Genomic DNA, 19,156 nt, shown 5'->3' with positions numbered 1-19,156 from the left:
AATAATTGTCTACTATTATTCTGTCATTTCACTTTCTTAAAATAAAGTGGTGATCCTAACTGACCTAAGACAGGGAATTCTTACTAGGATTAAATGTCAGGAATTGTGAAACTGAGTTTAAATGTATTTGGCTAAGGTGTATGTAAACTTCTGACTTCAACTGTATCTTCACCTCATCTCCCCAAAAATAAATTTCTCTCACCCCCCTATCCTGCCCTCTGGATATGATGCATTCTTTATAACTCCTGACTGTTAATGATGGTGTTAGTATTCATACTGTCTGATCCAGAGGTCTCTTGATTCCTTAACTCTCTTGTACATCCCTGTTTCCCTACATCTGGTCTGACAAGACAGCATAGGTGGAAGCCTTCAGGAGGGTTTACGTTCACCTGTCCACCTCTTCCAGATCAGTGGGCTCAATCGTTTTGCTTCACCTGGTGCCCTGGATGGGTGGAGATTTCACGTAAGGACCAATGGAATGGTCTAAAATGTGTAAACTCCGCCCACCCTAGTCACTGGGCAATGCAAAATGATGGTGCCCAGTGACAACGGCAGTGTCCCCTCCCAGAGAGTATTAAGACCAGACCACCCTATGATTGTTGGTTCCTAACCTCTCTCTTCATCCCTCTCTCGCAGGTATCCTGATCACCACGATCACTTCTAAAGGGGAGCTGCAGACCTGGCCAGAGCTGCTGCCCCAGCTGTGTAACCTGCTCAACTCTGAGGACTACAACACCTGCGAGGTCAGAGCTACCTACCTACCACACTCATCTTTTTCTAGCCTCTCCCCCTTTCTCTTCCTCCTTTCTTTTCCATCTGTCACCCTTCATTTTTCTTTCTCATTTTTCCGTCCTCCCTTGCTTTTCTATTTTTTCCTCATTCCCTGTCACCCTCTCTTTCCCCTTACCTCCCCTGTCCCTTTTTTCTTCCTTCCATCTTCATATCCCTTCTCCTTCACCTCTCCTGCCCCGCTCTCTACCTCTCCTGCCCCGCTCTCTACCTCTCCGCAACCCTCTTTACCTCCTAAGAAGTATTTTACTCTCTCTGCTAAATGTTTCAATAGCGTTCTCTCCACATCCCATGCCATCTGGAAATGATGCAGAACACCTTGACAGTGATTGCCAGTGATGCTTGTTGTATTCATACTGTCTGATCCAGACCTGTAGCCTATTGCCTCCAAATATCCTACATCATTCCCCTCTGTTGCTCTGAGTTTGACTCTGTCTGTCTGCGTGTGTTCTCTTGATCAGGGCTCGTTTGGCGCCCTGCAGAAGATCTGCGAGGACTCGTCGGAGCTGTTGGAGAGCGATGCACTCAACCGTCCGCTAAACATCATGATCCCCAAGTTCCTGCAGTTCTTCAAGCACTGCAGCCCTAAGATCAGGTCAGTCCCAGGTCCCCTGTACCTCCAGACTATCCTGGTCCCAGATCACTTTGTGCTGTCTTGCCAACACCTATGGTCATTGTTATGCCAGTGACTATAGGTGTTGGCAAGACAGCACAAACAGATCTGTGAACAGGCTGCATCCAGACGCCATTGGTTGTTCCTCTGTTCTCACTGTTGTGTCCAGTAGAGCATAGCACACCATAGCAAAACGTTTTGCACCGGATTACAGATGTTCTTATTGGACCAGCTCAGGTAGTTGCGTGGAACTTTTGAGTCATTTTCAAAACGTTTTCCACCTACTATCCCACTGTTTTCAAAGACATTAATTTGCTCCCTTTATAAAACTCTGTTTCTCATGGTGCTATTCTCTCTGCCTATAGATCTCATGCCATCGCCTGTGTGAACCAGTTCATCATCGGCAGAGCCCAGGCCCTGATGGACAACATCGACACCTTCATCGAGGTGAGCATCAGGCAACACACAACACTGTTGACCATAGAAATATAATCACCGTGGTCTGATGGGCTATTCCCATTCTAGTAGTTCTACTTCTATGGTGGTGATGCTGAAGAACACTGATCTGCTCATCTGGCTATGTTGCAGAACACCTTGACAGTGATGGTCATTGACGCTTGTTGTATTCATACTGTCTAATCCAGAATCTACAGCCGATGGTGTGTACTGTAATCAACGGTGTTGAGGATAGCTGTAGATTCAACACTGACCTCTGTCTCATTTTCTTCTCTGGCCACTCTTGGTCTCTCTCTCTCTCTCTTCGTGTCTCCGTCTCTCTCAGAGCCTGTTTGCGCTGGCTACAGACGAGGACTCCGAGGTGAGGAAGAACGTGTGCCGGGCTCTGGTCATGCTGCTGGAGGTCCGTATCGACCGGCTAATCCCTCACATGCACAGCATCATACAGGTGAGACCACCACTTCCTTATTTACTTATTTACCGGTCAGCACGTCCGACACTGTCATACCCCATCAGCCAATCCCAACCCCTGACACTGCTGTGTCTGTATCTCTCCCCCACCAGTACATGCTGCAGCGCACACAGGACCCGGATGAGAACGTTTCTCTGGAGGCCTGTGAGTTCTGGCTCACCCTGGCTGAGCAGCCCATCTGCAAGGAGGTGCTCTCTGGACACCTGGTGCAGTGAGTAATCCTAAACATACCTGTAACATACAGCATCACCTGGACTGTGTTGGTTGTACGTGATGTAGAGAGAGTGGGGACGGTCAGGTCAGAGGTGTAGAGGGCAACAGAGGTTAGTCAATAGTACAGCATGTAAGAGTAACATACCCATAGAGGTCCTATACTTCCTGGTGTGTTTCATTCTGTTTACACACTGTACTGTGTTCTATTAGGGGTGACGTAAAGAGAAGAATGTTCAGAGGAACAGAATGTTGATTACAGTTCAAAAGGGTTGGCTAGCTGCAGTACAGACCTCATTTTGACGTTTACCCTCTGCCCTTCCCATGCTGTCTGGATATGATGCATAACACATTAACTGTGATGGTCAGTGATGCTTGTTGTATTCATACTGTCTGATCCAGACAGCTGCAGCCCACTTGCCACATCTGACGCTGTGTAACTTCAATCAATTATTATATGGAACCAAGAAATGCAGTGTTGCTGATTGACCAACAGTAGGGAGACTGCTTGACTAATGGTGTCTTTTCTGTCTCCTCCTGTAGGCTCATTCCTATCCTGGTGAACGGCATGAAGTACTCTGAGATAGACATTATCCTGCTGAAGGTGAGCCTGTCTCTCTGTTCTGGGTGTGAATGATGACACCACACCTATTTCCCCCCACCGGGGTTGTGTTCATTAGGGCACACTAGAAAACATTTGCGACGGGGAAACGTAAAAAGGACCGCTTTGAAAAGGACCAGTTAAGACAGTACCTCCCTGTTTCGGACCATTTGTTCAGTTGTGTGCTTAATGAACACGACCCAGAAGTCTTTCCTCCCACCTTCCCTCCTCTCTCTTCTTACTGGTACTCTTGGTGTGGTGACAGCTTTATGCTTGAGACTCGACTGATGTTTGACGTATTCGTACTCTCTGACCTAAATGTTGTGTCTGGTTAATGCCAGTTAGTGGTGTAGCACGGTTTTTCCCTCTGCCAACTGTCCACACATTCCCAGTTCCACAACACATCACCCAGGCTAACCCACAGGGGATTTCCCCTGCCAGGCACTCCTTACTCTGACTCATAGTCCTCGGTCATAGAAGCCACACAGTTACTAATTTGACTGCATTAATACCCTTCTGGCTGTTTCTGGCACTAAGCTGTGTCCATATGTCCATGGTTCAGCATGCTTTTTAGAGTGACAATGTCTTAGCCTCCTGAACTGAAACCACATTTGGCCCAAGTTATTAAATATTAGCCTGGTCCCAGATATGTTTGTGCTGTGTAGTCATCTCTTATGCATACTGTCATGTTTCACAGCACAGACCTCGGACCAGAAAAATAAAACGCATAGCAATGATACATCTCTCTCTCTCTCCAGGGTGATGTGGAGGAGGACGAGGCTGTGCCGGACAGTGAGCAGGACATCAAGCCCCGCTTCCACAAGTCTCGCACCGTCACCCTGCAGCACGAGGGAGGAGAGGGCGAGGAGGGAGAGGACGTCGACGAAGACGACGACGATGATGACGATACATTATCTGACTGGAACCTACGTGAGTCGGACATGACTTAAAGCCGACTGTAACTGAAACCCCCGCAGCCAGGGTGGAGATGCGTTAGAGAAAACAGACTGATACTGTAGATGAATGGAGCAGGAGGATTGTCTGCTGCAGGCTCTACGCGAGTCTGGTCTGCTGCAGGCTCTACGCGAGTCTGGTCTGCTGCAGGCTCTACGCGAGTCTGGTCTGCTGCAGGCTCTACGCGAGTCTGGTCTGCGTGTGCTGGCTAAACGGCGTAATATACATTTGATAGTCATCCCTGTGGGACAATGTGTCATCAAAAGTACTCACACCATCCTGACAGCACCGATTCGGTTACTTCCCTGTTTGGCTGCTCTCTCCACTGTTAGTGCACTGCTCCCCAGCGTCTCATTAGCAGTAGAGCTGGAGGTGCTCATTGGACAGTGTGAACCCTGAACAGCACAGCCAGAGTAGTGATTACTGGCATCAGTAGCGATTGGCATGCAGAGATGCACCAGAACGGTGGAAGACCACTGTTATCACAATGGTGTCTGTATAGAAATAAAACATGGAAGTGTTATTCTGTATATGAGTGTTAGTTCACGTAGCCTTGACCGAAATGATATCGCTTTTTACCGGTGTCGTAACTAGATTACAAGGTGGATAATTCTTAGACAATTTTATGGAAATTGCTGTGTCATTGCTTCAGGGCTGTTGCTAGTCTCGTCAGCTGGACGCCAACATCAATGACATTCTGGTGAAGGACAATCTGACTTGTGGAGAAACCTAGAACTCATTAAGTGGCTGGTAGACTGTGTGTGTGTGTGTGTGTGTGTGTGTGTGTGTGTGTACGGAGACTGCAGAACGACTTTGCGTTTAGCTGCTACTGTGGAAGTGATGACATGTTCTCATCTGAACATACATGATGCTAATTTGAGATCGTTTTCTGATCCACAGCAGCATGTTGGTAGGACTGGTCTCCGTGCCCACCTTAAAGGAATGGGTGTACAGCCCAGCTTAGTTGGTTTATTTGGAGAATCTGTTACTGTTCAGACCTTTACAACTTGGCGTGGCCCAGATTCAGTAGTGTGAAAAGTGTATGATATTAAATGGCTAGTTCACTCTAAAACCATCTTCGTGTTTTGTTCACTAGTCCACTGTTAATAAAATCCCCCAAAATGCTGCATGTCCCTGCAGTTAAGTTTTCAACACAGAGCACTTCTGTACAGAGCAAAACTGTAAACAAGTGTTTTGTCATGTTTTTGAGTGAACTATCCCTTTTAAAGGTTTGTCCCTCTTATCTCCCTGTAGGCAAGTGTTCTGCGGCGGCGCTGGATGTGCTGGCCAATGTGTTCCGAGACGAGCTGCTGCCTCACCTGCTGCCCCTGCTCAAGGGCCTTCTCTTCTCCCCTGACTGGGTCATAAAGGAGTCTGGCATCCTGGTGCTGGGCGCCATCGCTGAGGGTAAGGACTAGGAAATCAATCAATCACACTGTTGACACTTCACATAGATCTCTTGTTCAGTCTCTCTCCATCTGTGTGTCTCCCCCTCCACACTTTGGACTCTTTCTCTCTTGACTCTCTCTCTCTCTCTGTCTGCTACTCTGCTCTGTTGCTCTCCTCTCTTCTGTATCCTGTGACGTTCAGTATACAGTGGTTCTTTCTCCTCTCTCACTCCATTGAGAGTTGACTGTCCCTCTGGATATGATGCATTCTAATTAACTCCTGACTGTTAATGATGGTGTTAGTATTCATACTGTCTGGTCCAGAGGTCTCCTACAGTCATACTTCTCTACTCTGTCTGATCCAGAGGTCTCCTACAGTCATACCTCTCTACTCTGTCTGGTCCAGAGGTCTCCTACAGTCATACCTCTCTACTCTGTCTGGTCCAGAGGTCTCCTACAGTCGGACTTCTCTACTCTGTCTGGTCCAGAGGTCTCCTACAGTCATACCTCTCTACTCTGTCTGATCCAGAGGTCTCCTACAGTCATACCTCTCTACTCTGTCTGGTCCAGAGGTCTCCTACAGTCATACCTCTCTACTCTGTCTGGTTCCTGAGGTCTCCTACAGTCATACCTCTCTACTCTGTCTGGTCCAGATGTCTCCTACAGTCATACCTCTCTACTCTGTCTGGTCCAGAGGTCTCCTACAGTCATACTTCTCTACTGTCTGGTCCAGAGGTCTCCTACAGTCATACTTCTCTACTGTCTGGTCCAGAGGTCTCCTACAGTCATACTTCTCTACTGTCTGGTCCAGAGGTCTCCTACAGTCATACCTCTCTACTCTGTCTGGTCCAGAGGTCTCCTACAGTCATACTTCTCTACTGTCTGATCCAGAGGTCTCCTACAGTCATACTTATCTACTGTCTGGTCCAGAGGTCTCCTACAGTCATACTTCTCTACTGTCTGGTCCAGAGGTCTCCTACAGTCATACCTCTCTACTCTGTCTGGTCCAGAGGTCTCCTACAGTCATACCTCTCTACTCTGTCTGGTCCAGAGGTCTCCTACAGTCATACTTCTCTACTCTGTCTGGTCCAGAGGTCTCCTACAGTCATACCTCTCTACTCTGTCTGGTCCAGAGGTCTCCTACAGTCAGACTTCTCTACTCTGTCTGGTCCAGAGGTCTCCTACAGTCATACCTCTCTACTCTGTCTGGTCCAGAGGTCTCCTACAGTCATACCTCTCTACTCTGTCTGGTCCAGAGGTCTCCTACAGTCATACTTCTCTACTGTCTGATCCAGAGGTCTCCTACAGTCAGACTTCTCTACTCTGTCTGGTCCAGAGGTCTCCTACAGTCAGACTTCTCTACTCTGTCTGGTCCAGAGGTCTCCTACAGTCAGACTTCTCTACTCTGTCTGATCCAGAGGTCTCCTACAGTCATACCTCTCTACTCTGTCTGGTCCAGAGGTCTCCTACAGTCATACTTCTCTACTCTGTCTGATCCAGAGGTCTCCTACAGTCATACCTCTCTACTCTGTCTGGTCCAGAGGTCTCCTACAGTCATACCTCTCTACTCTGTCTGGTCCAGAGGTCTCCTACAGTCATACCTCTCTACTCTGTCTGGTTCCTGAGGTCTCCTACAGTCATACCTCTCTACTCTGTTCATTTTGCCATTCTTTTTTAGATTTAGTCTAGTCTTACTCATTTTGACTGAAATATTACAAAGTCACATTTTTGTCATTTGAATAATGATTTAGTGTAGCTATTGTTAAAATGATGGAAATAGTGGACCATTTTAGTCCACTAAATGTATTTTCGTTGTCGTCATATTTTAGTCATCACATTTTTCATGGCTCATTAACCAATAGTAAACACAAATCAGTGACTTCCATGTGCTCAAACATACATAGCCTTGTCCATCCAACATATCGTTCTGCATAACATATCGCAGGATTCTCTTCCCAATAGTCCAATTGGCAGAACACATTACTCTGCAGCAGGTAAAAAAAACAAGTGATTGTAGTCAGTATTTTGTCTTGTTTTCATCAACTTAAATGAAAAATAATTTTGCTGAATTGTAGTGTTTTCTGGGTTTGTTTAGTCAGTTATCGTCTCGTCAATTGCCACTGAAAAATAGGTGTCAACGAAATGAAAACTGCACTCTGTCCCTGCGGACTCTCTGCTAGTGGAACTCTGTCTAGTTCCGTGTTGTGATAGGTCAGTTCAGATTGACTTGGCAGTGGTGCTGTCGTTCCTTTTTGTCAGTGGCTGCTCCAGCCAATGTCTGGTTCCCCTGTCACTCTACTGTGTCTCTGTCTTGCTCTCTCTCCACTGTGATTTGGCTACACCTTCTCTTTCTCTCATTCTTCAGCCCTTTATGACCCCCCTGTCTGTTAGTCAGTAACACACTCATATAGGCAGACAGCAGATGTTGACATTATAGGGAGACGTGTCACTGTCCTAATGCAGAGTAGGTGTAATGCCATATATTTTCCACTGCGCTGACCCAGTTAACACGTCACTAATAGGATGTACACTAATTGGATTCCATTTGAGAGTATATTTTATATTAAAACGTATAAACACTAAGCCAGATGACTGGCTGTCCTTCACGTGGCTTTGTGTTGATAATAGACTTGGCCTACAATTGAGTGTTGTCAATAAAGAATTTGCCTCAGGCTAGCCAGATTCAAATTCTATCCAACTTTATCGTCATGAAAGGAGGAATTGAACATTGCCTAAGCGATACACAGATGGCAATATTCAATTGAATCTCTTCACAAATACACCAGCTAAAGACAATGTGTCATGGTTAAACTGATCACTTAATATTATGAGGTTTTATCTCCAATATGTGCTTTGCCCTCATACCCTCCCTACTAAACTGATCCCCCCCCCACCCCCAATCACAAACCAAATATTAAAATAGCATCATAGAAGGTAAAGTAAAATTCCATGCATTGTGGTGCCTTACCTCTAGAACTGTGAAAAAACACTCTCTCTCTAACCCCTCCTCTCCTCCAGGCTGTATGCAGGGCATGGTGCCCTACCTTCCGGAGCTCCTCCCCCACCTCATTGCGTGCCTGTGTGACAAGAAGGCCCTGGTGCGCTCCATCGCCTGCTGGACCCTGTCCCGCTACGCCCACTGGGTGGTCAGCCAGCCCCCAGACTCCCACCTCAAACCCCTGATGACCGAGCTGCTCAAGAGGATACTGGACGGCAACAAGAGGGTGCAGGAGGCCGCCTGCAGGTGTGTGCTGTGTGTGGGGGAGGGTCCTTTTGGCATTGTCAATGTGTTTCAGCTATGACAGTCAGACCTGCCCCCCCCAATTACTTAAGCTGTGCTTGATTGAGCTTGCCTGCTGTGATGGAACCAATAGAATAGTCCCAAAAGTTCAACCCTGGCACTCAAGGCAAGCTCAATTAAACGCTCAAGAGGGGGTGTGTGTTCAGAGACTGCAGAATGACTGGGCATTTGACTTCTGCTGTGGAAGTGATGACATGTTTCTCACCTGAACATATGATGCTAATTTGAGATCGTTTTCTGATCCACAGCAGAATATTGGTAGGACTGGTCTCCTAAAGGGTTGTGTATAGGCCAGCTTGGTTGTTAAAGCAGATGTTATTGTGTTTCCATTGTATTAATGTCTGTGTGTGTGACGTGTCCATTCTTGTACTCTGACCCTTTGGCCTTTGTGTCCCTCAGTGCGTTTGCCACCCTGGAGGAGGAGGCGTGTACAGAGCTGGTGCCCTACCTCAGCTTCATCCTGGACACGCTGGTGTTCGCCTTCGGCAAGTACCAGCACAAGAACCTGCTCATCCTCTACGACGCCATCGGAACGCTCGCCGACTCCGTAGGACACCACCTCAACCAGCCTGTGAGTCTGGATCTTCACTTAGTTAGAAAACTAGCACTTAGAAACATCAGCAAGCTGGATCAGCAAGCTGGATCAGCTTCATGGCCAACAACTCCTAACCGTCTTATGATGTACAACATCCTCTGTTGTGGTGCTTTGTTGCTGTATCACAACCTCCTTGGTTACTTTTCAGAGGGTCATCTTTATGGTGAAGATGGTTGCCTCTCTGCTCTCCTCTATGATGAATATCTGAATCACCAGTGTGGATGTATTTTAGACTCTGAGGTGGTTTAGTGAGAGAAGACGCGTGTATAAATCATGTCACGTGTAGGTTGTCGCTACGTCACAACCTCAACCTGGTTGGTTTACACAGGTTTCATCTTTATTACTGAAGTGTATAATGAGTCTCCTCTCTCCCCCTACAGGAGTACATCCAGAAGCTGATGCCTCCCCTCATTGCCAAATGGAATGAGCTGAAGGATGAGGACAAGGATCTCTTTCCACTTCTGGAGGTTATACATCATTATATACATACATACATTATTATATACATTATATACAACCATGTTTGGTGCATCACGAGGTGGATCATTCTTAGATGTGATTTTATGGTATTTGCTGTCATTGCTTTATGGCTGTTGCTAGTCTCGTGAGCCAGACACCAACAATAATGATATTCTGGTGAAGGACAATCTGGCATGTTGGGGAAAAGCCTAGAACTCCTTAAGTGGCTGGTAGACTGTTGCTCGTGTGTGTGTGTGTGTGTGTGTGTGTGTGTGTGTGTGTGTGTGTGTGTGTGTGTGTGTGTGTGTACGGAGACTGCAGAACGACTTTGCGTTTAGCTGCTGCTGTGGAAGTGATGACATGTTCTCATCTGAACATACATGATGCTAATTAGAGATCGTTTTCTGATCCACAGCAGCATGTTGGTAGGACTGGTCTCCTTAACCTCTTCAGCTGACAAATAACTGGTGCCGGAGATGAGGCACTAGGCTGGTTTTTTGTTGTAGGTCATTTTTTATTGATTTTTAAAAGGATCTTTAGCTCTTAGAGCCACTCAAAGCATACCAATGAAAACGGGTGACTGTTGTGCTTCCAATGGTCTGTATTATACTGCACATCTTATTGTACTACACATCTTAATGATAGAAGCGTTGGATAGAACAAAGACAGATATTTCACCGGATGTATGTGTGAAGCATCCGCTTGGCATTTCCACTCACTACCAGATATGGTGATGAGAGGAAGCCCAGTGGCCGGCCGTGGGAGAAGATGGAGCGAGATGTATTTAATCTGACATTCTGCATGTTTTCATCGATGGAACATTTGATCTCCATACAGTTTTCTGTTTCTAAAACTAGAATCTGTAACAGACTGGACTGTGTTTTCGGGACTTTACCCTTTGCCAAAGTAAAACAAATGTGTGTTTAGGAGTGCAAGGGCAAATTTAGTTATTGCACATGCTCACTTCAGAGTAGGCATTCCCTCACGAAAATATGCAAATATGTACTTGAATGCGCCAATAGAATCTCACTAGCAGGTGCTTGGTGCTACCCACCTCTTGCTTGTTCTGCCCACTATGATTAATTTCCTCCCATTGGAAACGACAGGCTCTGGTCGATCTTGGGTTTGTTTAAAAAATTAAAAAATGTTGACGTCTGGACGTGATTTTGCTAAAAATGTATTGGCTCATGAGGTCTAAACGGGGACTGACTGACTTCTGTATCTGAAAAGTTATAAATACACTCCCTCTCCTTGACTACTTTTGTTGATATGAAATCACAGGAACAGTAAAAGAATGCTATATCTTAAAGGGAATTTTAAGAATAAGAATATTTTTTCCAAATTACCTAGGTATAAAAAAAATACATCAAATTTGTGAACTGTCCCTTTTAAGATCGGTGCAAATGAAGGAAAGGACACACTGACAGGACACTACTTTGACCTGTTGATATGCAGGCAGTATTTTTGTTGTTACCGTCCCCCACCCACCAAACTAACCCTGTCTCTCCCTGTGCCTCCCCAGTGTCTGTCGTCGGTGGCCACGGCCCTGCAAAGTGGCTTCCTGCCCTACTGTGAGCCTGTCTACCAGCGCTGTGTAACCCTGGTCCAGAAGACCCTCGCTCAGGCCATGGTAAGAACCTATAGAGCTCGACAGCTTGTTCTAAAAACTGGAAATGAGTTACCTCGGGTAACACAGTCGGTTAACCTCTATGGGCTAGGTGGGACGCTAGCGTGCCACCCGTGGTGCACTCCATCAACAGCAGGTGCATTTCAAGAGCGGCAAATTTGAATCCAAATAAATGTCAAAATTCAAATTTTCAAAAATACAACTATTTTACACCATTTGAAAGATAAACATCTCCTTAATCTAACCACGTTTTACGATTTCAAAAAGGTTTTACTGCGAAAGCATAAATTTAGAGTATGTTAGGACAGTACATTTACAAGAGTTGTGTGTAATGTTTTGTCAAGTCAAAGACAGGGTCACCAAAACCATAAAACCAGCTAAAATGATGCACTAACCTTTTACAATCTCCATCAGATGACACTCCTAGGACATTATGTTAGACAATGCATGCATTTTTAGTTCTATCAAGTTCATATTTATATCCAAAAACAGCGTTTTACTATGGCATTGATGTTGAGGAAATCGTTTCCCTCCAATAACCGGCAGTCAAGTCAGCGTCACAAATTAAATAATTAAAATTAGAAAACATTGGTAAAATATTATATTGTCATTTAAAGAATTATAGATTTACATCTCTTGAACGCAATCAACTTGCCAGATTTAAAAATAACCTTACTGGGAAATCACACTTTGCAATAATCTGAGCACTGCGCCCAGAAAAATACGCGTTGCGATACAGACTAGACGTCATGTTGGGGAGATCTAAAATCGAAAATACTATGTAAATAATCCATTACCTTTGATTCTCTTCATCAGATGTCACTTCCAGGTATCACAGGTCCATAACGAATGTAGTTTTGTTCAAAAAAGCTCATTTATGTCCAAAAATCTCCGTCTTGTTCGCACATGATCTAAGCCAGCCGGACTTCTCGTCATGAACGAGGGGAAAAAATATATTTCCGTTCGTTCAAACATGTCAAACGTTGTATAGCATAAATCATTAGGGCCTTTTTTAACCAGAACATGAATAATATTCAAGGTGGACGAATGCATACTCTTTTATAACGTATTGGAACGAGGGTACCCAACATGAACTCGCGCGCCAGGTGTCTAATGGGACATCATCGTTCCATGGCTCTTGTTCGGTCAGATCTCCCTCCAGAAGACTCAAAACACTTTGTAAAGGCTGGTGACATCTAGTGGAAGCAATAGGAAGTGCCAAAATATTCCTCAGCCCCTGTGTTTTTCAATGGGATAGGTTTAAAGGCAATACAACACATCAGGTATCCACTTCCTGTCAGAAAATGTCTCAGGGTTTTGCCTGCCAAATGAGTTCTGTTATACTCACAGACACCATTCAAACAGTTTTAGAAACTTTAGAGTGTTTTCTATCCATATATAATAAGTATATGCATATTCTAGTTACTGGGTAGGATTAGTAACCAGATTAAATCGGGTACATTTTTTTATCCAGACGTACAAATGCTGCCCCCTAGCCCTAACAGGTTAATGACATAACCTTTATGAATTATGAAGCCTTTATGTGCTTGTTTTGATTACATTAATTCTTCAATTCACAAGAAGTAACGTTAGTTGAAGATTCTCATAAAACAAAATGTATAAGATCTCCTAAGCCTGTGTTTACCACAGACCTTATCTTTGCCGTTTATCCCCCCAAAATGATACGTTTTGTTTTCCCATAGGCTTTGTCCTACGAGCCATGGTGGAGTTAGTACCTACAAAGACACCATTACTATTGCTCTCTCTAGTACAGTTTATACACATTAAATCACCAGACATGCCTTCAGTGAAGAACCATGTTAATGTATAGCAACAAACGGTTACAAGATAAGCCAGATATAGCTAGGTTCCCTTCCAATTGGCGACCAGATTTTCATGCAAATATTCTACATAAAAACATTATGTGCGTTTTCCCACCAGAGATGTTTCCATCCAATTGACTTGTTGCGTGTAGGTAGCATAGTGGTTAAGCTCTCTGAGGTATGTGGGACGCTAGCGTCCCACCTGCGGGACACAGTATTCAACAGCCAGTGAAATAGCAGGACGGCAAATTCAAAACAACAAAAATATCATAATTCAAATTTCTCAAACATACAACTATTATATCCCATTTTAAAGATACACTTCTCGTTAATCCAACCACATTGTCCGATTTCAAAAAGGCTTTACGGCGAAAGCATAACATTAGATTATGTTAGGACAGCACCTAAACAAGAAAAACCACACAGCCATTTTCCAAGCAAGGAGAGGCGTCACAAAAACCAGAAATACAGCTAAAATTAATCACTAACCTTTGATGATCTTCATCAGATGGCACTCATAGGACTTCATGTTAAACAATACATGTGTTTTGCTCGATAAAGTTCATATTTATATCCAAAAACCCCATTTTACATTTGCGTGTAATGTTCAGAAATGTTTTGCCTCCTAAAACTTCCGGTGAATGAGCACATCAATTTACAGAAATACTCATCATAAACGTTGATAAAGTGTTCAAGTTATTTAAAGAATTATAGATACACTTTTCCTTAATGCAACCGCTGTGTCAGATTTCAAAAAAGCTTTACGGCGAAAGCAAATTTTGCAATAATCTGAGTACGGCGTTCAGACACGAAACCAAACCCGCCATTTTGTGGAGTCAACAAAACTCAGAAATAATATTATAAATATTCACTTACCTTTGATCTTCATCAGAATGCACTCCCAGGAATCCCAGGTCACAATAAATGTTTGTTTTGTTCGATAAAGTCCATCATTTATGTCCAAATACCAACTTTTGTTCGCACGTTCAGTCCACTACTCCAAATGCAGGAAGCGCACGCAAATGTCATGACGAAAAGTCAAAAAAGTTATATTTATGTCTTAGAAATATGTCAAACGATGTATAGCATCAATCTTTTGGACGTTTTTAACATAAATCTTAAGTAATATTCCAACCGGACAATTCCAATGTCTTCAGAAAAGAAAAGGAACACAGCTAACTCTCACTTGAGTGCGCGCCTCTGAGCTCATGTAATTATCTCACTTATCAACTTCCAGGCCCTCTTGTTTGCTCCATATTCACAGTAGAAGTATGAAACAACGTTCTAAAGACTGTTGACATCTAGTGGAAGCCTTAGGAAGTGCAAAATGAACCCTAAGTCACTGTATACTGGATAGGGAATCACTTGAAAAACTACAAACCTCAGATTTCCACACTTCCTGGTTGGATTTTTCTCAGGTTTTTGCCTGCCATATGAGTTCTGTTATACTCACAGACATCATTCAAACAGTTGTAGAAACTTCAGTGTGTTTTCTATCTACTCAGAGTATTGCAAAATGTTCTTTCGCCGAAAAGCTATTTTACAATCTGACACCGCGATGCATAAAGGAGTTCTGTATCTATAATTCTTAAAATAATTTATGTATTTTGTGAACGTTAATCGTTAGTAATTAAGTAAATTCACCGGAAGTTTATGGTGGGTATGCTAGTTCTGAACATCATATGCTAATGTAAAAAGCTGGTTTCTGATATAAATATGAACTTGATTGAACAAAACATGCATGTATTGTATAACATAATGTCCTAGGAGTGTCATCTGATGAAGATCATCAAAGGTTAGTGCAGTATTTAGCTGTGGTTTTGGTTTTTGTGAAATATATGCATGCTTTGAAAATGGCTGTGTGATTATTTTTGGCAGGGTACTCTCCTGACATAATCTAATGTTTTGCTTTCGCTGTAAAGCCTTCTTGAAATCGGACAGTGTGGTTAGATTAAAGAGAGTCTTGTCTTTAAAATGGTGTAAAATAGTCATATGTTTGAGAAATTGAAGTTATAGCGTTTAAGAGGTATTTGTATTTTGCGCCACACGATTCCACTGGCTGTTGACTAGGGGGGACGCAAACGTCCCACCTTGCCCAGGGAGGTTAACCACCCTGTGAAGTTCATAACTTTCATCTGTAGCCTAATAAACTGCATGCTTTCCTGTGTTGTAGTGGGGGGACCACATGTCATCATGTGACTCAACCTTCAGTATGATGGTTATATCAATATTTACACAAGTTTTTCCACTGCCATTTCTCGCATAATAGATTTTACCTAAGCAAAAAGATTCCACCTTGTTGAGCGTATTTTTTTTGTCGTCCACATTTTGGAAGTTTAGACAAATTTTCTCTTTCCATCATGCCTGTCGTGACTTTTTTTTTATCCGACATTTACTTTCCACACATGAAAAGGTTGGATGGAAACCTGGTTTCAGATAGGAATTGTTTTACTATAAACAAATGTTACTTGTCAATTTATTCTACACCACAAAGCATGAGTTAGTGTGAACAAACTGCGTTTATTCAGCAATTTATTAAACAAATCGTACGTTTTAGCTTCATATCCTAACTGTGACCAAAACCCACTGACTCTCTGTCCGTCTCCTCTCTCTCCAGATGTACAACCAGCACCCTGACCAGTACGAAGCCCCTGACAAGGACTTCATGATTGTGGCCCTGGACCTGCTGAGTGGCCTGGCCGAGGGCTTGGGGGCCAGTGTGGACCAGCTGGTGGCCCGCAGCAACATCATGACCCTGCTCTTCCAGTGCATGCAGGTACTCAGGGGCCTCCAAGTGCCAACTGTCAGCGGCCATTTTGAAAATGTGAAGTTAGTCAACTTGAAGGAGGATATGTTGCCGTATAGCTTGTACAGTGCTGCTCTGTCGTTGGCCAAAAGAAATACATGAAAGTTGATATTCTTACTTTTTGGAGTGTTAAGGAAAGTTCAAAATAGTTGTTTTAACCAGATGTGTGTCTGAGTTTGAGACTAACTGTGCGTTCCTCCAGGACCCTATGCCAGAGGTGAGACAGAGCTCCTTTGCCCTGCTGGGTGACCTGACCAAGGCCTGCTTCCCTCATGTCAAACCCTGCATTGGTGAGTCAACCATAGTAGTGAAGACATTAATTGTCAATGTCATGAAAGAGTAGATTGATAATCAGGAGGAGATCACCAGTTACTGGCGCTGAGGAGTGTGGACTGACTAGTAGTTTGTTTTATTTGTATGTTGGTGTGTGTGTATAACATTTGGTTGTGTGACTAGTTGTGTGTACTGTTTAATGAACCTGTGTGTTTGTGGGAGTGTGTGTATACCAGTGATTGTGTGACTAGTTTGTATATAAACCTGTCTCTCCCCTCCAGCTGAGTTCATGCCGATCCTGGGCCTGAACCTGAACCCAGAGTTCATCTCTGTGTGTAACAACGCTACTTGGGCCATTGGCGAGATCGCCATGCAGATGGGTGAGTTACTGCTTGCTGTGTGTACTTACTGCAGTCTTCATTTCTTACACACCCACTCTTTACCTCACAACCACTCTAAAATGTGTGTCTCGCTATCTCTGCTTTTCCTCTCCCTCTAACTCTCATAACACACACAGACCACCAGCGACCATCCACTCCTATGATGATCTCTAACAGACATTCCAAATCTGAAGTGTTGTATGTGGAAGTGAAAGGTCTGAGTGTGACTGTGAGGTCACAACATAGGGATGAACACACAGATGGTTATGGTGCTGTGTGTTATGGCGTGTGCTGCTAGGGTTTGGTGTCTTTTGGATGGAGCATGTAGCTAACTCTGTCCGATTTGATTCGCTGCCCTTGCTCTATAACCCATGAACTCAATGACCCTCTGTCATACTAGTGAGCCAATCTTCCTTGACTACAGTGTGCTGCAAGATGCCTGAGTGATGGGTCCTGCTACCATTGGACTCGGTAACAGTGAGGCCTGCAGGTGTGTGCAAGCATGGCAGGCCGACCAGCAGTAGTACAGTGTAGCGACATTGTGCTATAATACCTCTACAGGGACAACTGACAAGAAGGATGAAGAAGATTGCTCAGCTGAGCTAGGGGGAACCATTGCTTAAAGATGGCGGCCATTTTGGGAAATTGGCCAGAAAGCAACACCACCAGATTGACTCCATCAGTAATCCATGTTGGTAGTGGTGATTTGATAGGAATGATTGTAATGACACTATAAATACTCTAAATGACAGTGAATACTTGAGTGCTGATGTAGGAATCGATTGATTTTAGACCTGGCTTCAAATTATATTTGAAATCATTTGAAATACTTAAGCTTGATTGTGTTGGAAAGGAACCAATAGAAAAGTCCCTAAAGTTTAAACCCTGTCCATTTGCCACTCCAGGCAGGCTTCAGAAAATGCTCAAAGTATCTGAAAGATTTCCAATAGTAATTGAACCCATGTATGGCGAGCAATGCCATTATTTCCAACTGGATGATTGTGGTGTTTTCCTTGGTGCCTGTAGGATCAGACATGCAACCCTATGTTGGGCTGGTCCTCAACAACCTGGTGGAGATCATCAACAGACCTAACACACCCAAGACCCTCCTGGAGAATACAGGTACGGTACTCACAGACACGCATGCTTAAACCCCCCACCCCCATAGACAAAACCAGTATTTAGGCTCCAGTCCACACCTATGATGATCTCTCTAACAGACATTCGAAATCTGAAATATTCTATGTGGAAGTTTAAGGTCTGAGTGTGTGACTAACACTTCTGACACTGAAGTGATTGTTCTAAACCCTGTTGTTATGGCCAATTAGTTATTGCCACATAAATCATCACTCCTCTGTGTTTCACTTGGGACAGCCATTACGATCGGCAGGCTGGGCTACGTGTGTCCACAGGAGGTGTCTCCCATGCTGCAACAGTTTATCAGACCCTGGTGCACATCGTTGAGGAACATCAGGGACAATGAGGAGAAAGACTCTGCGTTCCGTGGAATCTGCATGATGATTGGAGTCAACCCTGCTGGAGTGGTTCAGGTGAGGGGGGGGCTTCTGAACACTGTTCCACACAGGAACATGTATTTACTGGGGCCAGGACTTGTTATATTTTTATTCCCTGAGTGTGTTGCCTCTGCTCTTGTCTATAATGAACTCTAAACAGACATTCCAAATCTGAATAACTAGTGTGGATGTAATTTAGACTGAGATAACTGGTGAGAGAAGGCACATTGTATTCAACGTAGCGCGTTTGGTGTCATTGAAGGATGATTGGATGCTAAATGAGCGATATGAATGTTGCATGATGAGGATGTTGTCATATGAACTTTGGTGTCTCTTCAGGACTTCATTTTCTTCTGTGATGCTGTGGCCTCCTGGGTTAGTCCTAAGGACGATCTGAGGGACATGTTCTACAAGGTAAGCACTCCGGAGATATAAACCTCAACAAATCTCACCCATATGTTTGATCCTCAGAATACAAAGGTTCTAGACTGCTGGGTTCTAAGTCGACCTAGTGCTCTGCTTTCTCCACAGCCTGTGATGATCTTTTTCTACAGACATTCGAAATCTGAACATATCTTGTGGATATTTTAGACTCTGAGACGTGTGGTGCTAAGAAAACAAAAGAGAACCAGCTTGCCAGTCGTTGAAGTCCTCTGACCCTATATCTCACCTTGATTTACAAGCTTTGTTGTTTTTGTAGATCCTCCATGGCTTCAAGGACCAGGTGGGCGAGGAGAACTGGCAGCAGTTCTCAGAACAATTCCCCCCTCTGCTGAAGGAGAGGCTGTCGGCCTGCTATGGCGTGTAGTTCCCCTCGCCGACACAGGACACGCCTGTCAGGTATTGACTCACTTTAGGTAGAACTCATCTAGGATCAGCTTCCCTTCCCCAAATC

The 19,156-nt window shown here is 44.2% G+C and overlaps 1 protein-coding gene and 3 non-coding genes across 5 annotated transcripts in view; all 4 read left to right on the top strand.

The window, feature by feature from the left end:
- Window positions 1–19,156, top strand: part of LOC106606464 (transportin-2) — a 37,080-nt gene that overhangs the window by 14,090 nt on the left and 3,834 nt on the right. For both annotated transcript variants that reach the window (XM_045719916.1, XM_045719917.1), the window contains exons 5-23: window positions 637–743; window positions 1,251–1,384; window positions 1,768–1,849; window positions 2,184–2,306; window positions 2,423–2,541; window positions 3,084–3,144; window positions 3,900–4,071; window positions 5,350–5,502; window positions 8,502–8,727; window positions 9,184–9,355; window positions 9,760–9,846; window positions 11,361–11,468; window positions 15,906–16,064; window positions 16,297–16,384; window positions 16,649–16,747; window positions 17,774–17,869; window positions 18,122–18,297; window positions 18,601–18,675; window positions 18,962–19,101. In XM_045719916.1, coding sequence (XP_045575872.1) covers window positions 637–743; window positions 1,251–1,384; window positions 1,768–1,849; window positions 2,184–2,306; window positions 2,423–2,541; window positions 3,084–3,144; window positions 3,900–4,071; window positions 5,350–5,502; window positions 8,502–8,727; window positions 9,184–9,355; window positions 9,760–9,846; window positions 11,361–11,468; window positions 15,906–16,064; window positions 16,297–16,384; window positions 16,649–16,747; window positions 17,774–17,869; window positions 18,122–18,297; window positions 18,601–18,675; window positions 18,962–19,069 — 2,345 coding nt within the window. In that variant the 3' untranslated portion in view covers window positions 19,070–19,101. The remainder of the gene's footprint in view (window positions 1–636; window positions 744–1,250; window positions 1,385–1,767; window positions 1,850–2,183; window positions 2,307–2,422; window positions 2,542–3,083; window positions 3,145–3,899; window positions 4,072–5,349; window positions 5,503–8,501; window positions 8,728–9,183; window positions 9,356–9,759; window positions 9,847–11,360; window positions 11,469–15,905; window positions 16,065–16,296; window positions 16,385–16,648; window positions 16,748–17,773; window positions 17,870–18,121; window positions 18,298–18,600; window positions 18,676–18,961; window positions 19,102–19,156) is intronic.
- LOC123743623 (small nucleolar RNA SNORD41) lies at window positions 219–289 on the top strand. The gene has a single exon (XR_006770479.1). It is a non-coding gene; the product is annotated as a small nucleolar RNA SNORD41 (small nucleolar RNA).
- LOC123743625 (small nucleolar RNA SNORD41) lies at window positions 1,088–1,158 on the top strand. The gene has a single exon (XR_006770481.1). It is a non-coding gene; the product is annotated as a small nucleolar RNA SNORD41 (small nucleolar RNA).
- On the top strand, window positions 2,872–2,942 carry LOC123743624 (small nucleolar RNA SNORD41). Its single transcript, XR_006770480.1, has one exon. It is a non-coding gene; the product is annotated as a small nucleolar RNA SNORD41 (small nucleolar RNA).

The sequence above is a fragment of the Salmo salar genome, chromosome ssa06 (assembly GCF_905237065.1).
Source record: "Salmo salar chromosome ssa06, Ssal_v3.1, whole genome shotgun sequence".
In the NCBI taxonomy this organism is placed as follows: domain Eukaryota; kingdom Metazoa; phylum Chordata; class Actinopteri; order Salmoniformes; family Salmonidae; genus Salmo; species Salmo salar.
The sequence above is the reverse complement of the archived record's forward strand: the minus strand, read 5'-3'. Positions and strand labels throughout refer to the sequence as shown.